At 41.6% G+C, this 14,263-nt stretch overlaps 1 protein-coding gene across 8 annotated transcripts in view; it reads right to left on the bottom strand.

The window, feature by feature from the left end:
• The window catches only part of LOC140427200 (protocadherin alpha-C2-like), a 224,294-nt gene that overhangs the window by 17,171 nt on the left and 192,860 nt on the right, over positions 1-14,263 (bottom strand). The window contains exon 1 of one of the 8 annotated variants that reach the window (XR_011948405.1): positions 4-157. The exons of 6 other annotated variants lie outside the window; for them this stretch is intronic. Coding sequence is in view for 1 of the 2 variants with exons in the window: in XM_072512795.1 (XP_072368896.1) it covers positions 2,658-2,690 (33 nt within the window). In the remaining variant the exon portion in view is untranslated. Of the gene's footprint in view, positions 1-3; positions 158-2,630; positions 2,691-14,263 lie in introns of those variants that run through there. One more of the 8 variants, XM_072512795.1, reaches the window with a different exon arrangement.

The raw sequence follows: 14,263 nt of genomic DNA, 5'->3' as shown, positions 1-14,263 counted from the left end.
TACCTTATAGTTTCGCGGAGCCTCCCTCAGGGATGAATTGAGACCGGCGATTGAGGAGTTCTGTTCGTTTCCTCGGCACTGCGCAGTGTTTGGTGCAGGAGGAGTGGTGCTGGATCTCTCGCCACATTTCTTCACCTCATTGGTAGACAGCGACACAAAGAGACTCCGCCAATAATAACAGCAAAAACTCTTAAAGCAATAGTGCCTCTACCGAAAACCAGAAGTACTGCTTTGCACATTTACCATTGTGCAACTTTAATTGTAAATACTACAATATTTTCTACTTTATTAACTCGGCTATATTATTTATGGCTCGTAATTTACTGTGAATTTGACTCGGACCTTTTGCGAATAGATCCTTGGTTTAAAAAATTGACGGTACTTTTTCTTCATCTAGTGTTGCCACGTACACGAAGAAAAACATAATTGGCACAACATTCTGTTAGATTTCCACTGATAATATGTTCCACTGTTTTATGATCGATACAAATTATTGTTATTATGCGACCACTATAGAGCTCTGACATTAACAATACAAAATATGTTTACGAACCAAAGGGATGCTTAATCAACAGTAAATACAGTTTCACCCATTTGTTGGCAATAATTCGGGCCTCGCTAATGGCATGCAGTGTTGCCTGACTTTAGAAGCCAGCGAAACGAAGGTTACATTCTGTGGTAGACATTTATTGTGTTTACCTATAGAGGATATACCTTATAGGTAAACACAATAAATAAACACTCTATACCACTTTCCCTCAATTGCTTGTCTAACGTCCCCTTAACTGCATCAATACTCTTCACGTGAACCAAGCCCTGTGGTAGTGGATTCTACATTCTCATCAGTCGGTGGTTAAACAAGTTTCTTCTGAATTATCTGCTGGATTTATTGGTGATTATCCTGTATTAGTGACCTCTTTTTATGCTCTTTCCCGCAAGTAAAATGTCTCTCTTTTTCTAGTTTATGAAAAAAAAACCTTAAAATAAACTCTATTAGCTGAGCATTCAGTCTTTTTTGATCAAGATAAAAGAGATCCAGTCTGTCAAATCATTTCTTGGTATGTATACTTACGCATGAGGGTGTAACGCTGCCAAATTTCCACTGCAGTCTCTCTATGTCCCTATATTGTTTTATAATATTGCAACCAGAACTGCATGTAGTATTCTAAGTGTGTTCTAATCAACCTTCGATGACTAATGACTGAATGGCGTACTCCTGCTCCTATTTCTTATGTTCTTATTGTTTTATAAACAGTTCTCAGCAAACAAAATGAATAGATCCAGGGCCTTTTTGAATTATCTGAAAGACAGAGACATTATAGCTTCCCGTTTCAATCTGCATGGTGATGCCTTGGCCAATCGGGCTCGACTTGCAAACCAACAGCATCCCTTTCCTCCTGTACTATTAATTGTATCGTGGTTTGCAATTTGGCATTCTTGTGTTTGCCCTGATGAGTTCAAGATGAAAAGCTTCAGCAACATGTCTCGCTTCATAGCAATGTTCAAGTTCTGTGCTAATAAGTGATTACATTATTTTATCACATGTAATGCTCAGTCTCGTAAAATTAGCTTTTGTCCTACCCAGTAACTTTATTTTAATCATATTACACCCTCCACATCATCATCTTAAAGTATATTCTCATGGCCACTATTACCTAGATGTTCCCCTACTTCTCCTTCCCTTATCCGATCTTGTAACATCTCCATTTCTATCCCTAATAACGAACTTTCCTTTCGAAAAAAACAACTACTGCAGGATATGGTCATCTGAAATAACAACAGGAAATACTCCAAGGCTTCCATTCACACCAATCAATCCAATAGCCATCTCTCTACGATGTGCTTCAATCCATTGAGAACCTCTGGGAAATCAGGCGGCCTGCTCAAAATTAGGGCTTAGATTATCGAAAACTCCACAAAGCATCAGAAAGTCTTAAGTAATCATTTTGAGATGCCTTCTTGAGCTCATTATCACCACAACGCAAAATCGATCGACCATTCAGGTCATTCTCTCTTGAACAGCAACATCCTTTGCATCCTCATTGCCAGGTTTGGTCCTGGGATGAGTTTCTGACTGCACACGTTCTTTATTACAACACCAACAATTTCCAACTCTGTTAAGACATACACTTCCACCTGGAGTATTTATACTGATGAGTTTAGAACAGGAAGCGTGTGGCCATCTGGAAACATAGTAAGAATTAAACAGGGAAACCCCTTTGGGATGGTGCCACTCTCAAAACTATGGCCAGCATTTAATTCTGTTGAATGTAATGATACCTCAAAGGAGGTGCCAAACTGAGGCAGTGGAAAAAAGGATTGTTTGGATGGTAAAGTGAAGTGTAGGAATCCAGTAGTGACTGGTGATTCATTAGTCAAGTTTTGCTGACGTCAACATACAACATGTTGGCTCCTTCATCCTAGAATAAGGATGTCATGGAGCAAGTAAATCATTGCTCTGGGGAAAACCAGAATTGCCAGAAGTTATGGTACTTGTTGGAACGAATGGCGTAGGGAGGAATCCAAACCACCCACTGTTGCCCCACGTACATACTCTCCACCACTGCCATATTGATGGAAGGTTTTAGTGAGAGTGCTGTCAAGCTTTTACACAGCAATAATATACTCACCGATATTCATTCTGGATTCTGGCCATGTCACTTGGTTCCTGTTCTCATTCCAATCTTTGTCTAGATATGAACCAAAGAGCTAAATTCAAGAGAATATGCGAGAATGATTGCCAGTAACATCAGGATAGCAAAAGATAGTCTTGCATCGGTGTGCCCAAACAAAATTAAAGTCAGTGAAAATTCGAGGTGAAACACGTCACTGATAGGAACCATGTTTGGCACAAAGAATGTTGGATGAGATTGTTCGAGATCAATCATCCCAGCCCCAGAATATTATTGCAGGAGTTCTGTATGCTAGTGTACGAGGCCGAGCTATCTTACGCTGCTTCAAGGTGACCTTGCCTCCATCATCTAGCCAGAATTAGGCATGTTCACTAATGTTTGCATTGTTCCTATAATTCGCACATCCTTAGACACTGAATTACCCATTAACATTTGTATCAACGCTGGACAACTTTAAGGGTTGAGATGATGAATGGTATGTAACCTTCACACCACACAAGTGCCAGACAATGGCCATCTCTAATAAAAGGAAAACTGACCGGCTCTCCTTGATATGCAACGGCATTACCAACACTATATTGGAAAAGGGACACTGCAGAAACTATTATATGTAAAGGTTGACAAGTCCCCTGGATCTCACGACTTTCATCCCAGGGTCTTAGAAAGTGGCTGCAGAAATAGTGAATGCATTGGTTGTGATCTTCCATAATCGCCTAGATTCTGAAAACGTCCCAGCGGATTAGGAAAATGCCAAGGTAACACTTCTGTTCAAGAAAGGAGGAAAACATAAAGTCGGAACCCATAAACCAAGTTAGCCGACCTCTGTCACAGGGAAAATGCTTGAATTCATTGTTAAGGAGGTAACAGCAGGACTTTGAAATCAGAGAGAATAAACGTGGTTTTGTGAAAGAGAAATCACAGTGGATTAATTTATGAGAATTATTTTAAGAAGTACCAAGCAAAGAGGATAAAGGGGAACCTATTGATGTGTACTTCGATTTCCAAAATTAATTCAACAAGGGTAGCACGGTAGAACAAGGGCAGCACGGTAGCGTAGTGGCTAGCACAGTTGCTTCACAGCTCCTGGGTATAAGGTTCGATTCCGGGCTTGGGTCACTGTCTGTGCTGAGCCTGCACATTCTGGATTTCCTCCGGGTGCTCCGGTTTCCTTCCACAGTCCAGAGATGTGCAGGTTAGGTGGACTGGCTATGCTAAATTGCCGTTAGCGTCCAAAAAAGGTTAGGTGGGGTTACTGGGATAGGGTGGAAGATTGGGCTTGGTTAGGGTGCTCTTTCCAAGGGCCGGTGCAAACTCGATGGGCCGAATGGACTCTTTCTGCACTGTAAATTATATGATTCTATGATTCGATGATTCGAGGTGCCACATCAAAGGTCCATAAAGAACGAATTCGTGTTATAGACGTTGATGTATTAGCAGAGATAGATGATTGGTTATCTAACAGGGAGCAGGAAGTTGAGATACATATGTAATGTTTGCGTTAGGAAGCTGTTACTTAGTGGAGTGCCACAGAATCAATACTGGGACCTCAACTATTTCTAACCTATATGAATGACTTGGATGATGTGGCTGAAAGTATGGCAGCTAAATGTACTGATGGCACAAATATTGAGAGGAATACAAGCTGTTAGAAGGACATGAATATACTGCAATTTAATTTAAATAGGCTAAATGAGTAGACAAAACATTAGCAGATGGAGTTGAGTGTGGCAAGATTTGAACTTGCCAACTTTGGCAATAAGAATCAAAAAGTAGTGTATTATTTGAATGGAGACGGACTGCAAACCTCTGTAGCATAGCATCTAGGCCACCAATACCAAAAGTCTGGTATATAAGTGCAGCAAGTGATTAAGAAGGCAAATGGAATGTTATTATTTACAGAAGGAGAATTGAGTGTAAAAGTACGTAATTTATGTTAAAGTTGTTCAGGATGTTGCTGAAACCACATCTGGCATAGTATGTGCAATTTGGATCCCAATTTAAGAAAGGATATAATTGCATTAGACACAAGTCAGACAAGGTTCACTGAACAGGTTCCTGGGATGAGGGGGTTATCTTATGAGGAAAGGTTGGCCAGCTTTGGCCGGTAGCCTTTGGACTCTCGAAGTACGAGAGGTAATCTTATTGAAACATATCAGATCCGGAGGGGAATTGGCACTGTGGATGCTGAGAGGATGTTTTCCCTTGTGGGGGACTCGAGAAACAAGGGACACGGTTTAAAACGTAGGAGTCTGAAATTTAAGACAATTGTAAGAAATCTCGCTCTGTGTCTTTAGCCTGTGGAATATTTTATCCCAGACATTGGTGGAAGCGGGTCAAGGAATATTTTCAAAGCTAAGTTGGATTTTTGATCGGTAAGAAGGTGAATGAACATAAGAACATAAGAACATAAGAACTAGGAGCAGGAGTAGGCCATCTGGCCCCTCGAGCCTGCTCTATCGTTCAATGAGATCATGGCTGATCTTTTGTGGACTCAGCTCCACTTTCCGGCCCGAACACAATAACCCTTAATCCCTTTATTCTTCAAAAAACTATCTATCTTTATCTTTAAAAAATTTAATGAATGAGCCTCTACTGCTTCACTGGGCAAGGAATTCCATAGATTCACAACCCTTTGGGTGAAGAAGGTCCTCCTAAACTCAGTCCTAAATCTACTTCCCCTTATTTTGAGGCTATGCCCCCTAGTTCTGCTTTCACCTGCCAGTGGAAACAACCTGTCCGCATCTATCCTATCTATTCCCTTCATAATCTTATATGTTTCTATAAGATCCCCCCCTCATCCTTCTAAATTCCAACGAGTACAGTCCCAGTCTACTCAACCTCTCCTCGTAATCCAACCCCTTCAGCTCTGGGATTAACCTAGTGAATCTCCTCTGCACACCCTCCAGTGCCAGTACGTCGTTTCTCAAGTAAGGAGACCAAAACTGAACACAATGCTCCAGGTGTGGCCTCACTAACACCTTATACAATTGCAGCAGAACCTCCCTAGTCTTAAACTCCATCCCTCTAGCAATGAAGGACAAAATTCCATTTGCCTTCTTAATCACCTGTTCCACCAGTAAACCAACTTTTTGCGACTCATGCGCTAGCACACCCAGGTCTCTCTGCACAGTAGCATGTTTTAATATTTAATCATTTAAATAATAATCCCTTTTGCTGTTATTCCTACCAAAATGGATAACCTCACATTTGTCAACATTGTATTCCATCTGCCAGACCCTAGCCCATTCACTTAGCCTATCCAAATCCCTCTGCAGAGTTCCAGTATCCTCTGCACTTTTTGCTTTACCACTTATCTTAGTGTCGTCTGCAAACTTGGACACATTGCCCTTGGTCCCCAACTCCAAATCAGCTATGTAAATTGTGAACAGTTGTGGGCCCAACACTGATCCCTGAGGGACACCACTAGCTACTGATTGCCAACCAGAGAAACACCCATTAATCCGCACTCTTTGCTTTCTATTAATTAACCAATCCTCTATCCATGCTACTACTTTCCCCTTAATGCCATGCATCTTTATATGATGCAACAACCTTTTGTGTGGCACCTTGTCAAAGGCTTTCTGGAAATCCAGATATACGACATCCATTGGCTCCCCGTTATCTACCGCACTGTTAATGTCCTCAAAAAATTCCACTAAATTAGTTAGGCACGACCTGCCCTTTGTGAACCTATGCTGCGTCTGTCCAATGGGACAATTTCCATCCAGATGCCTCGCTATTTCTTCCTTGATGATAGATTCAAGCATCTTCCCTACTACCGAAGTTAAGCTCATTGGCCTATAATTACCCGCTTTCTGCCTACCTCCTCAGTGGTGTCACGTTTGCTAATTCCCAATCCGCCGGGACCACCCCAGAGTCTAGTAAATTTTGGTAAATTATCACTAGTGCATTTGCAATTTCCCTAGCCATCTCTTTCAGCACTCTGGGATGCATTCCATCAGGTCCAGGAGACTTGTCTACCTTTAGCCCCATTAGCTTGCCCATCACTACCTCTTTGGTGATAACAATCCTCTCAAGGTCCTCACCTGTCATAGCTTCATTTCCATCAGTCACTGGCATGTTATTTGTGTCTTCCACTGTGAAGACCGACCCAAAAAACCTGTTGAGTTCCTCAGCCATTTCCTCATCTCCCATTACTAAATCTCCCTTCTCATCCTCTAAAGGACCAATATTTACCTTAGCCACTCTTTTTTGTTTTATGTATTTGTAGAAACCTTTACCATCTGTTCTTATATTCTGAGCAAGTTTACTCTCATAATCTCTCTTACTCTTCTTTATAGCTTTTTTAGTAGCTTTCTGTTGCCCCCTAAAGATTTCCCAGTCCTCTAGTCTCCCACTGATCTTTGCTACTTTGTATGTTTTTTCCTTCAATTTGATACTCTCCCTTATTTCCTTAGATATCCACGGTCGATTTTCCCTCTTTTTACCGTCCTTCCTTTTTGTTGGGGCAAACCTTTGCTGAGCACTGTGAAAAATCACTTGGAAGGTTCTGCACTGTTTCTCAACAGTTTCACTATAAAGTCTTTGCTCCCAGTCTACCTTAGCTAGTTCTTCTCTCATCCCATTGTAATCTCCTTTGTTTAAGCACAAAACTCTAGTGCTTGATTTTACCTTCTCACCCTCCATCTGTATTTTAAATTCCACCATATTGTGATCGCTCCTTCCGAGAGGATCCCTAACTATGAGATCCTGAATCAATCCTGTCTCATTACACATGACCAGATCTAGGACCGCTTGTTCCCTCGTAAATTCCATTACATACTGTTCTAGGAATCTATCGCGGATACATTCTATAAACTCCTCCTCAAGGCTGCCTTGACCGACCTGGTTAAACCAATCGACATGTAGATTAAAATCCCCCATGATAACCGCTGTACCATGGTTCTGTGGGTGGCATGAGATAGTCAGTAAATTGGTGCTGGACACATCCACAATATGACCATCTTATGATATCGCGGAGCGGTCGCGAGGGACTGAGTGACCTACTGTTGTTCTTGACTCTTCTGTGTTCCTGTGCGTAAATACTACCGAATCTCTGACAGGGAATTGTAAAATATTACACATTATGTATTAGACTGATGCTTGTCCAATAACTGGAGAATCAGACGATCACACAAGTTCGGAGCAGAGTAGGTCACTCGGCCCCTTGACTTTTTCAATAAGATGGTGGCTCATCTGATTGTAACCTCAACTCCACATTCCCACGTACCCCCCAAGAACCGTTAACTTCCTTGCTGATCAAGAATCTATCTAGCTCTGCCTTAAAATTATTCAAAGCTTCTGCTTCTACTGCCATTTAACGAAGATAGTTCCAAAAACACACTACCGTCTGAGAGAAAAATGGGTGTCCCCTCATTTTCAGCAATGACCTCCGTTTCTACGTTCTCGCATAAGAGGACACATCCTTGCCATATTCACCCTTTCAAAACTATCAGGATGGTATATATTTAACTCAAATCGCCTTTTACCCTTCTATGCTCCAGCGGATAAAAGTCAAGTCAGTCGAGTCTTTCCTCATAAGATAATCCTCTGATTGCAGTGATTAGTCGAGTAAGCCTTCTCTGAGCTGAGTCTAACACTTTGTACATCCTTCTTAAATAAGGAGACCACAGCCATACATAATACTTAAGATGCGGTTTTACCAATGCCCTGTATAACTGAGGCATAACTTCTCAACTTGTTATTCAGTACCTCTCGCTGTCAACTAAATCATTCAATAAGGTTTCTGAATTACTTAGTCTACCTGCATACTAACATTTTGCAATCCATGCACCGGGATGCCCAAATCCCTCTGCATCCCAGAGCTCTGAAATCTCTCGTCTTTTAGACAATATGCTTATTTTTTATTATTCCTTCCAAAATTGGCAACTTTATATTTTCCCACATTATACTCCATTTCCACATATTTGCCAATTACTTACACTACCTACATCCCGGTGTAGCCCCCTTCTGTCCTGTTCACAACTTTAATTTTACGTCTTTCGTCTGATCAGTAAATGTATCGACTTCATCCAAGTCATTGATATAAATGGTAATATTTGAGGCCCCAGACTGATTCCTGTGGCACATCACTTGTTCCACCTTGCCAACCGACAATTGACCCGTTTATGCCTACTCATGTTTCCTGTCAGCTAACCCATCTTCTATCCTTGCCCATATGTTATCACCCACACCATAAGAATTTGTGTTCTGGAATAACGTTTGAACTTTTGATGTGGCACCGTATCAAATGCCTTCTGGAAATCTAAGTAAAGTACATTCACCATTTCCTCTTTAGCCACAGCACATGTTACTTTTCTTTAATAAAACTCTAATAAATTGGCTCCACACGGCTTCCCTCCTGCTTTCTGCCTCCCTCCTTTTTTGAATAAACGTGTTATATCCCCTATTTTCCTATGTGATGGAGGTTTCCAAGAATCTGCGGAATTTTGGGGAGTTACAACCAACGCATGAACTATTTCGCTAGTCACTTGCTTTAGGACCCTCATCAGGACCCGATGACTTGTCAGCCGGCAGCTCTGACTATTTACTCAGTAGCACTCCCCTGGTTATAGTAATTTTTCTGTGTTCCTCCCTTCCATGTCCTCATTTTGATTTTTTTCTGGGATATCACTCGTACCATCCATAGTGAATATGGATGCAAAATACGTGTTCGATTCATCTTCCATCTCCCACCCCCCCCCCCCCACCCCCGCCACTATTAATTCCCCAGACTCCATATCTACAGGACCAACACTGAAATTATTGTATATTTTCATTTTAAAGCATGAATGGAAATTCTCACTAACTGTTTTATGTTTCAAACTAGATTTCTTTCCTCTTATTAATCTCTTAGTCATTTTTTGTTTTTTTAAATATTCTTTTCATTCATTTTACCTGCCACCCATCCTCGCACAATACCTTTTTTTAAGGGAAAAAGTGTTTAATTTTATTAGTTGGCCACGATTGCATATGTGTTGTATATTTTGAAATCGTCCATTAAATGTCAACGACTGCATCTGCATAATCGTTTCACCAAATTTGACAGTTCACTTTAGCTGGAAATTAGGTGTAATGTTCCTACCCGTACCACATAAGAATTGATGAGATAATACAGTAATTTGGACCTTCAAGCAACAATACGTTTTCCTTGAGTTTTTGACCACTGGCTCATTTTAAATTGTTTATTTTTCCACTCCACGTGTTCAGCATTCTCCTATAGCGAAATAATTGAATTGATATCTATATTTCCATTTCAGATGGTGCACACTTATTGCACTGTTGATTTAATGTGTATAATATCGCTCAGCAATTAACCCCCTGATTCAGATTAGGCAATTGACCCTTTGAATTCCATTTTACTTCGATATTACTGATTGTGCTGGTAACCAATTACGGTTCTAATGCAAACATAGGTAGTAAATGGATTGCCAAACGTTGGAACTTGAAAAAATGAACCGATATCTCACCTGATGGGAGTCAGTAAGTTTCTGATTTTTACAGCGTGAAGCAGTGCCATTCTTCTTCACGACACTTGGGTCAATTATGATATTAATCTCAGGGGCAGCAGCTATTTTTTAAAGTCTAAAAGCATAAAAGCATTCACAGCTGAACCTGAACGTGGATACATTTCATAGCGAAATGGTTCGGGTGGGTTTTGCTTCCGTACACATCCACATAATTAGATGGTATTTCAGTATTCACACGGTCCCATATATTGTGTTATCTGCGCAGCTATAACCCCTAACTTCACCTCCACTGTTCTGGAGAGTATACCTGGTATTGCTTCTGGCATGCCCTCCTGCGCTCTTCATTGAATAAGGTAGATCCCCTGGCTTGGTGGTACAAAAAAAACAAAGAACAAAGAAAAGTACAGCACAGGAACAGGCCTTTCGGCCCTCCAAGCCTGCGCCGAGTGGTGGATATGAGGAGATTACAGATTGTGGTTCTATACAATTCTGCTGCTGTTGTTGGTCACAGCACCTCAGAATGCCCTGTTTTCAGTTGCTGGATCTATTCAAAACTATCCTATTTAGCATGGTGACAGTGTTGCACACCACGATGGAGGGTATCCTCAATGTGAAGACGGTACTTCATTTCCACAAGGCCTGTGCGATGGTCACCTCTAATGATGCTGTGTTGGACAGATGCATCTGAGGCAGGCACGTTGGTGAGGATGAGGTCGAGTGTCGCTCTTGTTGGTTCTTAACCGCCTGCTGCTGTCCCAGTCTAGCAGTAATGTCCTCCAAGTTCCTGCCAGTTGAGTCTATGGTAATACTGCCAAGCCATTCTTGGTAAGTAATATCGAAGTCCCCACCAAGAATATATTACACACGCCTTGTTATCCTCAGCACTCTTGCAAGTATTTTCAACATGGAACAGCACTGTTCGTCAGCTGTGGGGGAAAAGATGCGTGATAGTCAGCAGGAGGGTTCCTTCCCATGTTTGACCTGGTGCCATGAGTCTTCATGGGCTCCAGAGTCTATGTTGAGACCTGCCAGGGAAACTCCCTCCACACTGTGTACCTCTGTGCCGCCACCTCTGCTGAGCCTGTCCTGCTTGCGATACATGACATACCCAGTAATGGTGATGCTGGTGTCAGGTACATTATCTGTAAGGTACGATTCTATGAGTATGACTATGGTGGGCTGTTGCTTGACTCATCAGTAAGACAGTACTCCCAATTTTGTTAGTCAGGAGGACTTTGCAGGGTCGACAGGGCTGGAGCTTTGCTGTCATTTCCGTTGTCTAAGTCGATGCCGGCTGGTGCGTCCAGTTTCATTCTTTTGCTTTCTCTATAGCTGTTGGACAGAACTGGGAGACGTGCTAGGCCAGTTCAGAGGACATTTACCAGTCAACCACATTGTTGCTGGTCTGGAGTTACATGCAGGCTAGACTAGCTATTTCCTGCTGTGCAACTTTAATAGGGCAGCTTCTGCTCTATATTTCTTATATTTTTCATTTGGTGTGCCATTTGATTAGCATTATCCTATGTGTTTCTGAATACTATTTCCTTTGGGCAACCCATACCGCGTTTTCCGCATGGAGTCTCAGGTAATGCAATGAGTCCGATCTTACGAAATGGAACATCAATTTGTCAACGGTTACGACCTCAGTTGATGTTATAACTGGACACGAAGATCCCAGCATGGAACCCTGGTTCACGAGACTGTAACTTTTACTTTTTTATATGAAACATGGAGGAACAGAGTCACAGAACAGCTAATTTCTTTCAATAACAAGAAAAAAACATTTATTGAAACAGAAAAAATACATTGTGATACACTACACCTTTATTGCCCCCTTACCTTAACAATTACACACAGTTTTAAAGATTACCAAGGGTTACCGGGTACCTCTTAAACTACAATGTTCTCATGACGACGAAAACTCAATTTTAAGCACACAAGGTAACTGTGGTGAAGTACATGCAGAATGCACTCTACTCTGAACCAAGGTAGTGTCTATATATTTCTCCTCAGAATCCCCCAGATGATGGTCACAGTCCAAGTGTCCAAGAGTTAGGTGGAGGGTCGGTGCAGACTTGATGGGCTGAAAGGCCTCCTTCTGCACTGTAGGGATTCTATGAATCCAAGAGAATTTCCAACTCTACTCCTAAAAGCCAGCAATAAAATCTTCTCTCGTAATAATGTTTGCTGTTTGCATTCCGATATCGAGTTCAGGTTTTACAAACGATTCTTTTAACACAAGCTTAACACTCAACAGTCCAGGATTTTACAGTAACCCGTTTAGGTTTAAGTTGTCTTAACTGCTTTTACTCAAACTCCGAGAATCAGCCACTCACTTTCCACAGACTGTAGCAGAATCTCACAAACCTGAAAATTACTTCAAATTACATCATGGCATCTCTGCTTTCTTTTCAGTTCTGTCTGTCTTTACTGAACATTGTTCTGCTCTAGTGCCTTTGACCTGTTACTTCATTACGCTAGTTTCCGTAACAATCTTCGCTTCAGATTTTTCAACTGTTTTTTTGAACCATTACTCCATTGTATGGATTTTCTTCTCGTAAAGCCGAGAGAGATGTTCCCTCTAGCCTTTAAACCAAATGTTTCCAGTAGAGCTGTGAGAGCTGCCTATTCTCTTTCTGCCTATCTGCAACTGAGAACAAATTAGCTGAACTAAAACCTAAAGTTTATCCACCATCCAAGGCCCCAGTTGCTAAGCAACCACTCCTGGCTTATTTATTCTTCATGCGGCAGCCCTTACTAAGCACCATTGGAACTTAACAACCCCACTCATACACATACCTTTGTCCAACATGAATCTAATGATAGGTTTTACACTTCCAGGTACAAAAACATTAAATTCAACCCACTTAAAACATTTAAAAACTAAATTTAGAGCACACAACTGTTTTTTCCAATTAAGCGGATATTGAGCGTGGCCAATGCACCTAGCCCGCACATCTTTTCGGTGGTGGTGGTGAGGCACACGTAGACAGGGGGAGAACATGACAGTGGCCCGTGGCTCGGATCAAACCCAGGTCCTTAGCGCTGTGAGCCTATAGTGCTATACACTGCGCCACCGTGCCGCTCTATGCTATGATGATTCTTGAAGTCTGGTGTACAGGGTTGAGGGCTCCAAGGGCAGCTTCTTCCCAAATCTACACTACCTCTCTATCATCATTGATGGGATTGTCCTTTCGGTGGGACAACATGTATCCAGGAATCGTGATGGTGATGTCTTGTATATTTTCTTCTCTTTGGTTTGGTGAGTACCGCAGTGTCAGGATGGTTCTTGGGTAACAACTTTCCCAATTTTGGCACAAACCCACATATTTTAGCTGGAGGGATTTTTCAGGATCAGCAGAGCTGGCTGTACCATTGTCATTTCCGGTGTCCAGGCCAATGTCTGGTGCTCCATCCGGTTCCATGCAAAAAGAGTGTGCTGGATAGGATTAAGTACCATTTTGGTGCAGTTATTGTTTTGGCTCAATAATATCTAAAGAACTTGCTTAATTGGTTTCTATAAAACATTTACACAAAACATATATCTTTTTTTTAATTTTTCCAATTAAGGGGCAATTTAGCGGACCCCTTTAACTGCACTCTTATTTGATGTTATGATGTTTCCTTTGATCTTTGTTATATTCGGGTAGTGCCCCTACCAGGAACGTCCCTTTTTTGCTTTGTCCCTCAGTTTGTTTCCTTTCTTCTGTTTTATTGGTGGACCTCAAAAGAGTGGTCATCCACCTACCCTGCACATTTTTGTGTTGTGGGGTTGAGACACCTGCAGACACGGGGAGATTGAGCAAGCTCCACAAGGACAGTGACCCGTGGCCATGTTTTCCCACGTGCTCGATGCCATGAGGTAGCAGTGCTAACTACTGCGCCACCGTCCCGCCCAATAATTATCCGTTTTTGATTGTCAAAGTCTTTTGAAAAAGAATGCACTATGGGGGATTTCCTAAATGTGCGAGCATTTACTTTAAAAGGTGAGATAAGGTCTACCTTTTCCCTAGGTCCTTCAGGATCAAATATGTTTCATAAGACTGCTGTAAACTCCAGCAGATAGATTCTTAGCTAGTTCAGCCTTCCCTCATAAGACAATATGCCCATCCCAGATAATATTCTAGTAAACGTTTCTGAATCACTTAAACCACAATCTGT

This window comes from Scyliorhinus torazame, chromosome 7, assembly GCF_047496885.1.
Source record: "Scyliorhinus torazame isolate Kashiwa2021f chromosome 7, sScyTor2.1, whole genome shotgun sequence".
Taxonomy (NCBI): Eukaryota; Metazoa; Chordata; class Chondrichthyes; order Carcharhiniformes; family Scyliorhinidae; genus Scyliorhinus; species Scyliorhinus torazame.
This window is presented reverse-complemented; position numbering and strand designations above follow the sequence as displayed.